Genomic DNA, 17,933 nt, shown 5'->3' on the forward strand with positions numbered 1-17,933 from the left:
GATTCCACCTCCTTAAAATTAGTATATGTAACAAGTTTCAGGAAATTTAATTTTTTGCTTGGTAACGTAGGTGGACTCATGATCGATAACTACCAAATCAACACTACATTTTTTTTTTCTTTAAATCTTTTTCCCTCCCTATTTTCACATGATAAAGCAGTCGTCGCTTGAGATATTTTGGCCATCAAGTATACCATACAACAAAAACTGCTACGTTGGTGGCTATCTAGCCATAGCAAAATATTTGTCTAAGGGGGTATGAAATACCAGCAGCTGAATCCCAACACCGGCTGGTAAGTAGGCTAACCCTAAAACTTCCGGGGTGGTGCCTAAACCTAACCCCCTCTTCCCGAACCCTAAGCCTAACCCTCCGGAGGGAGGTGGGTGCCTAAAATTGTAAGCATTCAACCATAAAGGACCACTAATAAAATGACCACAAGTAAAAGTCACAGATATATGTGAGGGTTTAAAGTGCTTTTTAGAATTGTAGAATTTTTTTTTTAGAGAGTTGTGACTACATCTGGCCACACACTAGGCCAACTTTCATCCAACTAGTTGCTTGGTAGGAGTGAAAAATCTCGTAATGTATGGGAGCAAATGACCATCAACAATTTGCTTTCAAATGTCGTAAAACGGACAAAAATGTTTGAATTAAACAGATTTAATGAGTTTGTCTGAACAAACAACTTGTCTGATTGTCCGTTTTGTCAGTTTTCCAGGGATTGGGAGCAAATGCCTGATTGTCATTTGCTCCCATACATTACCAGATTTTCACTCCAGCCAGCTAGTTAGATGAAAGTTGGTCTCGTGTATGGCAAGCTTTAAGAAGACATTTTTTTCCCCTAACCACACTAGTCTTCCTTCCTTTAACAATTTTGATTGAGAAGAGAGGGGGTCCCTTGCTGTGTGAAATGGCTCATATAGAATGCTAATTGTGACCCTGCTGCTCAGCGTATATAAATCCAATGTCACACATCTTTGCTTGGGTCATGGATAACTATTAAAAGCTGCCTCCCATATTAGATTGCCTCTGTTCTGGAGTAATACATATTTATAAAGTTTTTAAAGGCTTGTAATCTGATCATGGTGTCAAATACCACATAGTCTCCCAATATTAGAGAATAATTAATTGCCTCTAATCTTGCTATGCAAATACAAGTAGTGTAGATAGTCTTTAATCTTCATTATATAATAAATATTTATTTTTGTTGCTGATCTTTTATATATTCTGCTAGCATTTAAAAAACAATGTTTTACATTTCATTGTTAATTATGAATAATAATGTGTTGAGTAAACATTCTTAAAGACACATCTTCAAACTGACTTTCTACCTGTCAATTATCTGACATTAAATTGTGCACATGCTATAAATTATACGTTAAAAAAAATTGTGCCGTTTTTATGAACATTTTAGGAACTGGAATTGTGTTTCAGTGTGTCTGATCTTGATTTTTTTTTTTCTTACAGTATAAGTTATTATGGTATCAACTTTTATGGTCTAATTCAACCCAATGCGTTTCTGTTGCATCTATATCGCAAATAAGACAGTTATCTCGGTTGCCTGAGATTTAAAACCTTTCTATTGGTATAAAGCAGTGCTCTCCAACCTGTAGCTCGCGGTCTTAATTTTGGTAGGTCACCTAGCTGCAGTACTGCCAAGTCAACTAGGAGGAAGTGACCTGTGACGTGTACTCCCCCCGTGGCATCGACGCCATGGGTGGAGCCACAGAGAAGCACGTCAGGTGATTGCCACAGCCTCTACAGCAATCACCTGACTTGCTTCTCTGTAGTTCCACCCACGATGTCTACGCTACGGCGCAGCGAGTGACTCCCGTCCAGCCATGCCGGAAAATCACTCAGCAGCCCTGTTGATAGCTTTTGCTCCTCTACTGCACGTACCTCCTTGGAGCCACTATTTAACAGTGAAATGTGCCTGTGCTCAAACTACAACAATATCACTGTAATAATTAAAAGCCTTTTTTATTTTCTATTAAACATTTTTTTTTCTCTTTTAATTACCTTCAATTATTAGTTTATTAGCTAGATTTTTTTTTTCTTCAACTTTAGTAGCTCTTCAGGAGGCTTAATTTTTCTAAAGTAGCTCACACCTCAATTAACGTTGGAGACCACTGGTATAAAGTCTCTATGCTGGGCTTTCACTTTTTTTTTTCTTTTCATCTTGAGTTGGATTAAGGATCTTCTAGGACTCGAAATGGTGCTAACTTGAGCCAGGCTCATTTTAGGATAAATATTTGAGTAGATGTAGGATTTTGGTGATGCAAGTGTCAGTATTTGGATTATATAGTTGAGCCTAACATTTGAATTACATCTTTAAATTTAATTTGAAGTGGACACTTTCTCCCATTTGAAATTTAGAGGTGTCTTGTATTTTTCTAGACCAACAGGGGTACCAGATAAAAGTTCATAGGTCCTCTCCAATCCAGACCTGGTTAATGGTAAGTGTAATGGTAAACACTGAAAATGGCTTCCCGTATTGAAAACTGATGCTATTGGGAAATTACATGACAGAACAGGCAGCAAGGGTGACTACAGTTTTTAAAGAAATTCATGAAAGGAAAATTAATGTATACAGTATATTACAGCCAGCATCTATTTATGGTAATATCTAAAGTCTGCAAGAGGTAAGACTAAACTTCAGGTGTTTGGAAATGGTTTTAATTTAACAGTGTACTTTCACTGGCCATGGAAGACCTCCAGTAGCCTAGAATCCCTTTAGTGCTCTTCCCCAACCATGACTGATCACACCCATCTCATGGAAAACCCTTCCATATACATGTGTGCACTTACAAGTTTGAATAAAGACTTGAATTTAAATCTAGTGAGCCTTTCGTTTACAGCAGGCTCAAAACACATGATGACAATGACTGTAATATTTCCAAAAAGAACTCTGTACTACATCCCCACATGTTCTTTTCTTGGTAGCATTCAAACTTGAATAAAGCAAGTAAAATAGTTACATAGAACATAAGGTTTAACTTTATATCTTTATGTAGGGTTGTCTTTCTGTGTGTTTTGTCTTTTACTTTGTTGCCTACCCACTTTGATTATGGTGAAAAATATTCTGTGCACACCTCAAATACCTGTCACATATCAAAGTATTTATATGTGGTATATGACACATGATGATTGCTCACTGTAAGCACTCACTTGTAGAACATAGCATTCTGGTTTATAGATAAACATTGAAAGAATATTGACAGTTCCTCTTTTAGCTTTAAAATGTTATTGCACAATTTAGTTGAATAGTTTTCCAGGTTTTACTATTTTCTAGTGTTCAATTATATTAATCCAGATTTTTTACCATGTTTGCAATTTTAAGTACTGTTTCTCCATTATTATTTTAGTGTACTTAAATGATCCTGTGGCAAGTGTTTCTAGCATTTTATATGTTCCGGCGCTCGGGATCCTGGCGGTCAGAATCCTACACCGCCTCCCGACAGGGTTAGAATACCAACACTTGTCGGTTAGTATTCTAACCCTCCCTCCCCTGCAGAGTCGTAACTAAACTTTTTGGTGCCCTGTGCCAGAAAGAGCATTGGCTCCCCCTCATTTTTCAAAGGGACATAATGCACCCAAAAACGGGCCCTGGCTTCATGGGGAAGAGATAGGAGAGGCAAGGAGATGCTGGGGATGAAATAAGTGGAACTACAAGCCAGAATGTTAATAAACAAAAATTTTACAGGCTCAAACAGCGCCCCCTGACTTTTGGTGCCCTGTGCGATGGCACTATTGCATAAACTTTATGGTGACCTTAAAAATCATCGACTGCAACACACTCTGTTTTAAGTACATGCTACCAGGAGAATAGATTGTATTGATTAAATCATAACCACAAAATTGTTAATGTTACTGTAAACTACCTAAAGGCCTATACATATTAGACGATATTTTGAACGATTTGGCCGATTCTGAAGCATCGGAACAACATATCTGTCAAGTGTGTGAGCACTATGCGTGCTCCGGTGGCGGCATCCGTCTCAATCTTCAGATCTTCTCTACATGCAGGAAGATCTGTCAATCTCGTTAACGATTCCCCGCAGATCGTGCAGTGTATACGCTCTACAGAACGACCAGGCGTTATGGTTACATTATATAATTGAAATGAACTAACCACCAAATGATGCAAGATATATTGTGTAGTCATTTGTTAGATTGCACAGTGTCTATTCACTAGATCATTTGTCCGTGAGTTCAAGGGAAATCGTTGACGATATTGCATCGTTTGCAAGTGCGCTGTTTGCAAGTTGCCTAGTGTGTAGGCTTATAAGAGTATAAAATGCAAGAAAATAAGTAGTCTCTAAAATTTAAGAAAATAATAGGTGTTTGTATATGTACATTTCTGTTTCTTCTGTTTATATTTAACAAAGTGACCAGTTTTTTTTTTTTTGTTTTTTTAATTACTGTCCTTTTCAGAAGTCACAATGCACATTCTTAAAACTTGAGTCATGCATTGCTAAATTGTATTTTATATATATATGTATATTAAAATTTACTTTTATATAAAAAACTGTAACCCTATTCCTGTGTGTACAAGTTTATGTGTTTATATACACATTTCACAAGCTTATGTGCTCACAATTTATGTATTGTACTTAATGGGTTTTGATTTTGTATTAAATACAATGAACTAATCAACAAATTGTTTGGGTTCAGCTATAACTTCAGTTTTACCATATTAGCGACCCACACTTATTGTAAATGTTCTGCACGATTTTAATGCACAATTCAATATTTATTCTACTGTAACTCCAAATGTACCAAAGGATTTCATATATTAGAGTGAGTTTTAAAAAATTTTTATTAAGAGGTCTAACACTTAAAAATGTAGTACTGAACTATCAGATGGAAATAGTTGCCTTGCAAAAAAAGTATATTTTTGTTCAGTTTTGCTAAACTGTTGTCAGTCTCTTTAATCGTTTTAAATTATAATTTTAAATACTTTCTTTATTAACCATTTAACACCTTTTATCTGTTCAATTCTATATTATTTTATGGTATTTTATGTTTGAACATTGTTTAATAAACTGACCATAGGTAGTCCACTATGGAACTGCTGCCTGATAAATTGTAAGAGAACTTCTGTGAGCAAGAAAGATCATTTTGGTACTTAGGGTTTAAGTATTTAATTCCATCATCAACCCTTTTGGGTTTAGAATGTAGCTTTGTACATGATATACATGTGTGTAAATATATATATAAATATGTATATGAAACCATTTCCAATCAGTGTTTTTGTGTTTGTTTGTTTGTTTGTTTGTTTGTAATACTTATTTTCATCTTCTATACATTTTTAACATTACTCTATTCTACTCCAGGATAAATTAATATAATTTAATGTAAAATTATGACAAAAGATACTAGAAGGAATTCACAAAATAGAAATAAAATGTCTAGCTAAAATTGTCAGAACCTTTTTTTTATTCTCAAAACAGACTGCTGTTAAGATGTCTGAATTTACTGTTCAGTGAGAACGTTAATTGGAATATATGAAAGTGGTGTTCTGAAATTAGCCTTACGAGGTAGAAATACCAGAACATTCTGCTAATCACACTAACATTTAGCAAACCATTGTACATTTTGACCCATCCTTGAACATCAAAACAAAAATAGTTACTCAGAAAATAATTTAGAAGTTGCTTACCCGTTACCATATACTGCCATATGTTTGTAAACATCTGTTCAACAATGGCTTTGACGTAAATATATATAAAAAAAAAAAAACCAGGCTGCTTGTTTGCATTGCTAAACAGGAGTGTAAATTAAATTTTTGTTATGGAGCTTGCATATTTCCATGTCCTTTTACATGTGTCAATGAGAAGAGTTGGGAGAGTTTTAATGATAACAAGCACACAAACTGCTTGACACAGATAGTAAAGTATTCCCCAATTAAGATTATAATTGGCAATATTTGCAGAAGGACATAGGAAAGCCAATAAATTGTCATATGAAAGTGGAAAAATATTACATAACAGCCCAACACTAATGCAGTTGAAGTATCCATGTTGTGGGCTTAACTAGTGTGCAGGCAATTGAATTAAGAACCAGTAACATTACTGAGGTACAGCCTGCCCTATATTTACAAGCCACTGATTCATAATGGTAAAATACAGATTACTTCACCTAGAAAATGTACACATGCTAATTTGCATAGCCCCAGTCTTATCCCATACTAAGGGCCGTATTCAATTAGAAGTGAAAAGCTGTTTTCCGCAGGAAAGTATCGCAGATCGGGGCTTTTCGCGTGGTTGGAATTTATCTCCAAATTCAATTCGCCTAAGAATTGGAGAAAAGTGCAAAATTTTTATTTTGGGGTGCAAACGTGGGGAAAACACTCGGAACCCTTGGGAACACCCCAAAATTACTTTCATTTTGGGGGCGAAAAATTACAAAGTGGGGGGACAAGCAGAAACACTAGCGAAATAGACTTCCTGGGGTGCTGTAAGGAGGGCCAAGTGTTTTTGGGATTGCAGGTGCATGTATGAGGATGATTTTTCAAGTTTTTTTAAAAGTTCACTTTAGAGACCTACAAATATGCTTGCACCCATTTTCAAGTACCCCAAATTTCACAGGACTACTTATTTTCATTAAAAAAAAACTGCTTAATGCCATTCATCACCACTTATGCAAAGACGCTAATAAGAAGCTAATGAAACAGTACCCCAAAAGTTTTAGTAGGGCTATTTGGACACACGTGCATTGATTCCCAATGTTAGTGCATCTTTTTGGGGGGGTTCAGGACGATTTCCCCAATTCTGACAGCACTTTCCGCCTGTTCTGAATTTGCCACTTGGCGTTTTCGCGTAGTTTGGAATTTAATATGGCGAATAGCAGGAACGCGCACGATAAGTTTCCGTCTCCAAAACATACGATGTCTGCGAAAAGTCTGGCAGGCAAAACTTTTCCGTGGGTGTGAAACTAATTGAATACTGCCTTAAATCTGGATGTGGCTGATTGATTGTGGGGTTGATTTGCCTATCCTTGCTTAATGTAGTTGTGTTTTGTTTTCTTTGTTTAGCCGTCTCTCTAAAGGTGCGTATCCACTAGCAGACTGTGAAATGATTGAACGATTACAACATTGTAATTGTGCAGTCGTTTCACAGTCTGTGCTGTGCCTACACTGAATGAATGTAGGCACTCTCCCTCATCACCGAACATGGCCAATCTGTCTTTAACGGCAGATTGACCAGCATGTTCGGCCGATGATAGATGTAAAAAAAGACAGCGGGAGCGCGCATCGCTGGTCGTTTTCAACATTAAACTGCCCGATTTGTCCCCGATTAACAAGCGATTGATCGATAATGATGTAGTTATCATTCAATCACACTGTTTAATCGGGCAGTGGATACCCGCCTTTAGACTTCTCACTGATAAAACTGCTCTGAAACAGTCACATCATTGTGTTGGCTGTCTGAAGTGCCATAGTATACAGGTACAACAGTAGGCAACATGCTGCATGGCCTGATTTAATCAGGAGTCCTGCCGCACAGTTACAGGGTTTGCAAGTTATTTTCCCTCACCATATGACTATCATTTTTTTTAGACCACAAACCTACCTAAATGTAGTAAAGTGAAATTGGCCATCAAATACAGGAGAGGTTTTGGTTGATTCTCCCAACAACCATGTAAATGTGTTCTAAAATGGCAACACTAACATTTTTGTTTACCAGAAGGGAACATAAATTAAATTATGGGCTCATGACCATATATTAAGTAAAAATACTTTTCCAACTATTGTTTTGTTATGATTCAGAAAATGCCAATTTTTTTCTGCAAGTATTTCTAAATAGACAGATGAAGCACTTCAGATCAGTAGTTGCCACCGTTGAGAGCAGGGGCAGATTGGTTATTTAATGTAGGTGGTACCCAAATTAAATGGTAGGTGAGGTTACAAAAACAGTTCTGACCACAGTACATACATATGTGACCACACCCTACAGTACAGACAGCATCCCAGTGACTGCCATAAAGAACTTTGTAATGCAAATACCCACATGAAGCAAATTATGTTGACTCACTTCTATGTGCTATCAACGCAACGATTTGAGTACCTAATGTCAGCTTACTGTCTAAGTTGATGTTTTGCATGCAGAAGATATGGGCAGTTGTAAATTCCTGATTGGTCATCAAAATTTAGCTCTCATCAAAGCCAGACACCTGGGTCACAGCGCTTCTCAAACGTGGGTTGTTCTGGGTCAGCCGTGATGAGTACCAACTGATAATGGTTTTGGGAAGGAGACACCACCAATAGGGTGTTGGGCAGCCAAGATTCATTGATGTGAGATGTCAACAAATGCTATCCCATCTAGTATGAGCCAACAGATGGGCCTAATGTATAAATCACAGAACAATTCAAGGATGGTGAAGGGAGTAATGTCACGATCTACTGCATGGAACTATGCTACACAGCCCCAAGCCAGTCAGTGCCCATGCTAACACCTGAGCACCATCAAGACCACCTCCCATGGGCAGGATAGCATCAAAACTGGACTTTGACTAAACAGAAACAGCTCACCTTAATTGTTACATGCTGTGGATGGCCGAGTACATGTGGTCATTTAATTAGGGAGTAGATGGCATCAGGATGCATTGTGGTAAGGGAGCCATGATGCCTTGACAATGTTCAGCTGGGAAACCCTGGGTTCTTTCAGGTGGATGTTGATTTGAAATGTACCCTGTACCCAAGCAGCATCATCATGGACCAGGTACTTCCTTTCATGGCAAGCCACTTGTGCAATGTAAGTAGCCCCTTTCAGCAGGATAATGTGCCTTAGGAATGGCCATTGACCATCACTACCCAGAAACCATCGATTGTCACCTATCAATGGTTGATGGTTCTTACCATCAAGGCAGAAATTTGGAACGGTTTCTGTCATTGATTGTACCTGTGGGCCTGATTGTTTTATTTTCTTGCTAACAGAGTACTGTTGCACAGAGCTACTAGGCTGTCAACCAGCAGCACTGTGCCACCATACAAAGTTTTATACATACAACACACTTCCAGGATAGCCTGCCTCACTGACTTGAACAGGCTCAAGTCAGCAGCTCAGTGTTTTGTTCAATAATCACTGCTGAATCCTGAACAAAGGGATTGAGTAACAATAAGGCCACATTGTTTTACAGGACAGAAAAAGGATTTTGGGACTTACCGATAAATCCATTTCTTTGATTCCACAGGAGACACTGGAGCTTAAGACACTGGGGCATAGATGATGGAAGAGTGGAGCCTGGCATTTTAAATGAATTTAGAAGTGTGGCTGGTTCCTCCCCCTCTACCCCATCAGCCCCAGTTAGTCTCCTCTCAGGCTCAAGTTCTCTGAGACAACAGAGCAGAAGCCTGGAAGGAGGAACCCACACATAAACGGTCCAAGACCAAATGGAAGAAGACATACTACAGACATACAACATGCAGTCACACAAAAGGAACAACAGCAGATAAAGCAGCACTGGGCAGGTGTCCAGTGTTCCCTGTGGAATCTGAAAAATTGATTTATTGGTAAGTACCAGTATCCTGTTTTCTCCTTCACTAAGGGACACTGGAGCTTAAGACACTGGGGACTTCCAAAGCTTTCCTCCAGCTTTGGCCACCAGGTAGCCAAAACTGGAATCCGAGGCTGCAAGATGTAAAACCAAACAAAGGTGTGTAGTGTGCACCAAGTAGCTGCACGGAAGAGCTGCGACACAGGAGCACCTCTGCGCGCAACCCAAGATGTTCCCACCTAGCGCGTCTGGAAACAGGGCACAAGCACTGGCCATGTAAGCCTGACGGGTAGCCAGATGGATCCATTTGGTCACTGTCTGCTTGGATGCAGGACACCTGTAGCTTGCAGTATCAAAGTGCACAAAAAGGGTGTCTGATTTGCGCAATACCACTGTTCGGGCAACATGGACTTGGAGAGCCTGAACTACATCCAGGAAATGGGAAGATCCGGAGTCATCAGATAAATCAGCTGATTGTAGTCCCTGTCTTACGGTATGTTGAAGGCAGAAAAGCAGGTTGCGTGCAAAGCTCAGCCTGATCATGATGGAAGATTAGATGGGGAGAGTGGCAAGATAATGCCCCAAGCTTGGACATCCTCTGAGCCAAAGCCAACGATAAGGTCTTCCAGGACAGGTACTTTATATCCACCTCCAGAGGCTCAAAAATAGCTGATTGGAACAATAGGCAGTTGGACCCGAAGGAATGTCTGAACCTCCGGAAGCAGGGCCAAATAACACTAAAAGAAGATGGACAAGGCAGACACTTGTATCTTCAGCGATTCTAGGCAAAGCTCATCATCCAGCCCTGCTTGTGAAAAAGAAGCAGACAAGGAAGATGGAAAGAAGTGGGAAGACCGCTCTTCACACCACACCACGTATGGTTTCCATATACGATGGTAGTGGGCAGACGTCCACACCACGTATGGTTTCCATATACGATGGTAGTGGGCAGATGTCACTGGCTTCCAAGCATGAAGCATGGTGGAAACCAGTGATGCTGGAATATCTTTTCGCCTTAAGATTGCGACCTCAACAGCCATGCAGTTAAATGCAGCTGCTGTAAGGCGGGGTACACGAATTGACCCTGCTGAAGAAGATCCGAGCTTTGAGGTGACTGCCACGAATCATCTGCGAGAAGTATCTGAACGTCTGAGTACCATGCCTGACGAGGCCAATCTGGAGCTACCAGGATGACGGGTGAACTCGTGCTTGATGTGTTTGAGTACTTGTGGTAGAAGAGGAAAAGGCAGAAACAGGTACACCAGATGATACCACCACGGAACTGTCAGGCCCCCACCGCTGATGCTGCAGGATCCTGTATCCTGGAGCAATACCGGGGCAGCTGGTGATTGCTCCGGGAGGCCATGATGTCTATTTGAGGCCTGCCCCGATGATGGAGCAGTTGTCTAAATACTTGCGGATGTAGGGCCCATTCCACAGGATGGAGATCCTGGCGACTGAGAGAATCCATCTGTTTAACACTCCTGGGATGAATACGGCGGATACTGCCTTGACGTGCCTCTCTGCCCACTAGGATGCGGTTGGAGTTATGCATGGTCAGACGACTTCACATTCCCCTTGCCGATTGATGTATGCCATGGCGTTGTCCGACTGCATCCGAATGGGCAGTCCCGAGAGGAGTGTCGGCCTGTTGACATTGTAAACTGCCCTGAGCTCTAGAATGTAGGTAGGAGGGTCTCCTGGCACACTAATGGCCCTGGAATTGGCTGTCCAATACCACTGCACCTCAGCCACGGAGACTGGCAGCTGTAGTCAGGAGAATCCAGTTCCAAATGCCAAAGCAGTGACCTGTTAAGAAATGGTCTGGCTGGAGCCACCAGAGCAGAGAAATGCAGGCTCAAGGGGACAGACGCACCAGACGGTGCATCTGAAGGTGTGACCCCGACCACTGAGATAATAGATCTAACTGGTACAGTCTGGAATGGAATCTGCTGAACTGGATGGCTGCGAAGAAAGCCACCATTTTCCCAAGGAGCTGAATACAAAGGTGAGCTGATACCTTTTTGGTGGCTTGAGAACCATTCGGACCAAGACTTGGATCACCTGGGCCTTGTCTGCTGGAAGAATTACTTGCTGTGAGGAAGTTTCCAGAATCATCAGCAGAAACTGAATGCGTTGATATGTCACCAGGTTAAACTTATGGAAGTTGATGATCCAGCCATCTTTGATGTGTGAGGGACACTTGATCCAGGAGTTTTTCTGCCGACTGAGACTTGATAAGCAGGGCCTCTGGGAGTGACCATTGTCCCTTACCTAAAGACCTGAGATGAGCAATCATTACCTCCATCACCTTGGTAACAACCTTGGGAGCTGATGACCGTTTGAAAGGCAATGTCCGAAACTGAAAATGAGACTCCCTGATGGCTAAGTGTAGGAAAGCTTGATGCAGTTCCCATATTGGAATGTCCAAGGACACTAGGAATTCTGCAGCTTTCAGCCCCGCAATGACCGAGTATAGGGATTCCATTTTGAATTTGTGGAATTTTAAATTGTGATTAAACAATTTCAGATTCAAAATAGGCCTGATTGAACTATTCGGCTTTGCAGCCACAAACAGATTTGAATAAAATCCCTGAATTTTTCAGATTGCCTGCTGCAACTATACCTTTTACTGTTGTGCAACAAACTCTCTCTCTCTCTCTCTTGTATCTGTGGGATACAAGATTGCAAACCCAAACATTGGAACAAGTCCGGAACCAAACCTCCCCTGAACTGTAAGAGACCAGCACCCACTGTGGGGGCTCCCAGGAGCGATGGAAACCAGTCATGCCATCGGCTAGTCGGCAGGCTTAGGGTATAGACGACAGGCACCACCTGGTTGGCGATCCCTGATCCTTCCACCTTTAACTGCTGACGAGGCAGCTCTAAAACTTTCAGGGCCCGAAAAGAAGGACCTTTTGGAGTAGAACAAAAAGGTACTTTTGCAAGGAGGGATATCTGTAGTGCAAGGCCTGAAGCCATAGGGTGTGGCGGGCAGCAGCTGCTGAGGCAGAGATCTTGGAACCTACCTAGACCTACTCTAGAGGCCTTGCCCGGGGAAAAAAAACGATTCCCGGATATGCTTGTCTCAAGGAGTGTTTAAGCCTGCAGTCCAACTACTAATTGTTCTGCCCATTTTTCAACTGCCTTGTTTACCCAAGAACCGCCTAAAGTCGGTCTGAGTAAAACACCAGCTGCCGAATACATGGACCTGAGGACAGTTTTCAACTTTATGCTCCGAGGCTTCCATAAAGTTTTGGCCCCTGGGATAGGCAGTGTAGTCTTCTTTGACAGCTGAGAAACTGACAGATCCACTGGTGGAGGAGTCTTCCACTTGAAGCATCAACACTTTTCTGCGGGAAAAGATATCTGAAACTTCTTATCCAGATGTTTCCAAGCAATAGCCAAATGCTCATCTAATTGGAGAGAAGTAGGGAAAGTAACAGCTAGTCTGTGTCTTACTGAATGAGGAATCCTCAGACTCCGCCGGCTATGAATCTGAGATCTGAAGGATCTCACGGAAAGCCAGGATAAGTGTTTCAATGCCCTGTGCTGTATCCGGTTCTTGTGAGAAATAGTCTGTCTCCGCAGTTCTAGAAGAGGAGCCTATTATCTGTACTAACCCCTCAACAGAACGGGCTATCCCCTGAGCTCAGGCTGGTTCTGCTTGAGAAGATAAGATATTAATGCTGGATGCGGATTCTCGTTCCCTATGGGAAGCCGCTAACTCAGTTGTCAAATTAGACATGACCTTTGCGAAGGTGGCTAACGGACTGACTAGGATTAACCGCAGTAAGGACCAGACTCGCAGGAGTCGCACAAGGCCGAACCCTCAGAGCAGGCATGTGAAAATGTTTTCTTGCATTTGGTGCAAGCAAACACCTTCTGGGAAACACCCTTATCCGAGGCTTTTCCTGCCATTGTTCCCAGGTAATTAATCTGCACCACTATCGATAAAATGCAGTATAGGCAGAGAACAGATACACAAGGAGAAATATATCTACGTTGTGGATATTGTCTGTCCACTCTCCCTTTATTGTACTGGTGCCATCATTTACTCCATACATTCCATTTCTTCCTTACATGCCCATTTCTGTCTTCTGCCACCTCCTCGTTCCCGCCCTCTTATCCCTGCTAATTTATTTGCACATGTCTCTTCCTCCCGTCTCCCTTTTATAGCCTGGGGCTCCACTCTTCTCTGGTTGGATCAGGGTATCTTCAGAGTATCACAAGGGGTGATAAGTAAATGTACAGTGCATCCGGAAAGTATTCACAGCGCTACACTTTTTCCACATTTTGTTTTGTTACAGACTTAATTTTTGTCCTCAAAATTGTAAACACAATACTCCATAATCACAACGTGTAAAAACTTTTTTTTTCACTAGATTTTGTGTAGTTTTAAAATGTTTCCCCATCAGGTTCGCTGACTAAATAGAAAGCTGCTTAAACTAATTTGGGAGCGCAAGATATCTTCATACATGTAATGCTGGCTGTGGGGATGTCTCCTGTCAGAATACCGACAGCGGCATCCCGATGGTTGGTTGCCTAACCCTAACCTCCTGCCCCCCCACCCCGAAGAAAAACCTAACCCGACTATGCTCCCTGAACCTTAGCCCTCCCCCCAGCGGCTAACGCTAAGGGCGCCCTGGACTTCCCTACTTCAGGCTTGTGTCCTTCGATATTGGGATTAAAACAGACGTCTGTATTTCTACACCTGTCTTATGTCCCTGGTCAGTATTGAGACCTGCGGCATTGCGGCCGCTGGTCTCATAACTACATCCCGCCAGAATCACCCATTGAGAATTGTCCAGGTTAATCTCCATTCCCTTTTCAGCTAATGTAACATTGCGATGTAAACAGAAATGTTGATATCACACCTGGTGCACAGGTCACTATCATAGACGATGCTTTGATTAGCCCAATATCAAATTGCCATCATAATCTGCCAACCCTGCGAGGTGATGCAAAAGTGAAAGCTGCAGTAGAATAGCTTTTGCTCTCCAATGCAACGTGCTAGTTGGCCATAAAGGGTTTAAACATTACTGCACTACAATGACAATGTGCCCCCTTACTGTAAAATAAGTAATATTAGAAGTTACCTTGGAGTCCCGAGACTGGTATTGAAACACACACTGCTTGTAATGGAATTCCTCAGTGGTGCCTAAGATCTTTATAATTCACAGCAATAAACCAATCATGTCAGACATGGGTGTACTTTTTCTTCTTCTTAGGAAGAAGCTCTTAAAAGAAACGTACTAAATTAGAAAATAAGAACATACTTCTAGTGATTTTATTGAGATTTATTTTCACAACTTCCGTCACATCAGACTCTGTATCACACTATTAGAAATGATGCTGTTATTTTTAGGATTAACAGGGGTATTCAATATGGGAGCGATAACATCGTTTTTGCGTTAATATCGGAGGTATGACGTCATTATCGCAGGTTTTAGTTTTACACAATTTCAAAGACTTATCGCAGTTTTGAAAAGTTTTTGATAAAAAACGGATAAGTTTTCAACATTGAATAGGTGTTGAAAAAAAGTGCAGAATTGGGGTTTAGGGGTGCAGGCTTAAAAAAAAATAGCCTGCACCCCCTGGGACTGACATTTAAAAAAGAACTGTGTCAAAAAAAGTTTTAAAAAAAAATAGGAACACCCCAAAAAATTTAAAAAATTGGGGTGAAAAAATTGTTTAACAATAGGGAAATAGGTTCAGGGCTATTCTGCAAGTATGCGGCAGATGTTTTCTAGAATAGAATTATAGCGGCAGGTGCACAAATGCAGAATTTTTAAAAACTTACTTTAGGGACATAAAAATATGCTAGTACCCATTTTCATGTATCCCAAATTTGATGGGACCACTTATAAAAACAAAAAAAATAACCTAAGTGCTCTTCTGCATCACTTCTTCAATGTCAGAAAAAAAACACCTGCTGCGGCTATTTAAAACCCCGACTTTCAATTAAAGGCTAAAACGGGGGTTCCCATAGTGATCCCCCATGTTTTTACTACTTTAGGGGGGTCTTACAATTTTTTTTTAAGGAAAAATTCGTAACTTTGCGCAAATCCGTTTTCGTTAATTTTATATTGAATACAGGTATAAGCGGGAACGCGCCCGATACTTTAACGCAGGTAAAAACTCCGATATGAAACGTTAACTTCGACAGTGAAGTTAACGTTTCATATTGAATACCCCTCTAAACCTTATTTGTGTACAAGCTGCAATATTCTATTAGACAACAATTTGAGTAATACCCCCCTGAGACCAAAGTGTTATGAGCTAAATGCATTTTCCAGGGCAAACTTTTTATATAGTCATAGTAACCCACCCTGCTCCCATTACCCAGAATCTGGCCATGCATATCACCTCAGGCAAAGGAGACAGACATTTTGTAAGCAGGACCAATGCTTATTACAATTGTGCCTCATGATTAATAGTCATGAAGAGCCCCAGTTGCTGTTTCCTAGTGACGTGTTATGATGAAATAGCTGCCGCCAATGTTGGAAAGTTAAACGTACAATGCAATTTCTTGGAGAGCAGCTCAGCTGTGCTCAATGTAACCTATAGGAATGTATCATACTATTAGAATATTGCATGTATTCTAATGGTATAATGTACAGGAATCAACAAATACAACCTTAGTTATTCTATATCATCAGTAAGATCCACCAAAGTAATAGTAAGATGTTTCTAGCCCTGCACTCGTATCCAACCTGTCCATACACAGATTGCAGCATGAAGGGGCTCAGTGAAGGTGGTGGTGAAGGTGTGTAAGTGTCTGATAGGGTCACAGAGCTCATAGAAGGACAACTGTCCAGCCTCATAATCCAGATATATTCTCAATTTATGACTAGGAAACTTGTGAACTAACTGGAGTACTTTACTGTTATGCATAGCATAAAGCTGATTGTCACACCATCGCAAACACCAGGATACATGGTTATTCCCAAAGAGAGAATGACCTCCTTTCCGGTGTGTACTGGGATAACACATGCCTATTCTACAGGCCCCTGCTTCACTGGTCTCCACTTCCCAGTAATGTCGCCCTGAGGAAAAACTTCTGCTGCTTAAAACCTGATAATATTCAAATCTTTCTGCTGTATCTGGCCGTCCCTGGTTTATGTCTGACCAGGATGCAGTTTTCAGATCACCAGAAATAACTATACTATTGCCAGCTGTATTTACATCAAATACAATGTCTGAAGTTCCCAGCACATGAAACTCTATCTTTACATTAGCAACAATATAAGATAAACCTGCGTGTAATGTCATGGAGATAATTTCTTCATCCAAGTCACTGAAATCAAGGCACTTATTATTTTCTCTCTCTCTGTCCTCATATTCTCGCTCCTCAAAATCACCCAAGTCACCTCCACCAGCTTCCTGTAAGACAGTCACTGGATCAGTCACGTTACACAGCTCCTCAATGTGTTGCATCTGTCTTGACAGCTCGTCCTTCTTTATTTCCAGCTGCTGCATCAGATCAGAGACTGAAAGTAAATCTCGCTCTTCCTGCCTGGAGACCTCAATGAGGACTTTCTTCTCTAGGTCTTCCAGCTGTCTCATGATGTCTTCAAACAGGACAGTGATTCTCTTTGTTACATCAACAGCTTTCTCCTGTACCTTTTTCCTGTGCTCCTGTAGACTCTCAGTGCTTCTTTCAGCCTCCGCTCTTTTTGTGGCCAGTTTCTCCAAAAAATTTCTGAGTTCCCCTTTCTTTCTTAAACAGGCTTCATCCAATGTCCACATCTGGTGCCCATTGTGCTGGTCTTCCAGCCTGCAGTAAACACAGATAAAGGCAGTGTCCTCAGTGCAGTAGAACTCCAGAACCTTTTTGTGGACAGAGCATGTTTTGTTCCCCATTGAAGGGGTGGGGTGTATTAAGGTATATTCTGCTGACTTGTGATGTTTCTTTAAATGATGATCACACATGGATGTTTCACTCTGAAGATATGGTTTAATAGCAGCAACTGGAGAGTCACAGTAGCTGCAAGAGACTCCAGTCTCCTCCTGTTTTGTCTTAAAAAGTAAACTCTCTGCTATATTACACAGAGTTTTGTTCTTCCTCAATTCAGGACGATCCTGAAACTCTTCTCTGCATTCGGGACAGGTATAAACTCCAGATTTTCCCTGTGTATTCAGAAAATCTTCAATACAGACTCTGCAGAAATTGTGTCCACATCTCAGTGTTATAGGATCTGTATAAATGTCCAAACAGATGGAGCAGACTAGTTCTTCCCTTAGATCACTAGAAGCCATGGTGTGTAGCTTGAATAAACAGTAACTCTCTTTACATTTTAGAAAACCTAGAAGGGTGGTTCAACCCAAGTGCAAAGGGCTTCTGTAAATTACACTTTATCTTCTTAACTGTTGGCCCAGTCATACACAGATAATATATAGTGAGAATGTGCAGGGAAATCCAGTGTAGGTT

General features: G+C 41.0%; 1 protein-coding gene across 1 annotated transcript; it reads right to left on the reverse strand.

Annotated features, from left to right (window-relative positions):
* Window positions 1-16,192: 16,192 nt before the first annotated feature.
* Window positions 16,193-17,761, reverse strand: LOC148542436 (E3 ubiquitin/ISG15 ligase TRIM25-like). The gene has a single exon (XM_088468247.1). It carries the CDS (start codon window positions 17,759-17,761, stop codon window positions 16,193-16,195), a length of 1,569 nt encoding a protein of 522 aa, XP_088324373.1.
* Window positions 17,762-17,933: the final 172 nt, after the last annotated feature.

This window comes from Taudactylus pleione, unplaced genomic scaffold (assembly GCF_031769625.1).
Source record: "Taudactylus pleione unplaced genomic scaffold, aTauple2 ptg000012l, whole genome shotgun sequence".
Taxonomy (NCBI): domain Eukaryota; kingdom Metazoa; phylum Chordata; class Amphibia; order Anura; family Myobatrachidae; genus Taudactylus; species Taudactylus pleione.

Coding starts and splice junctions, on each gene's coding strand:
- LOC148542436 (XM_088468247.1), bottom strand. CDS start 17,761: ATGGCTTCTAGTGATCTAAGGGAAGAACTAGTCTGCTCCATCTGTTTG.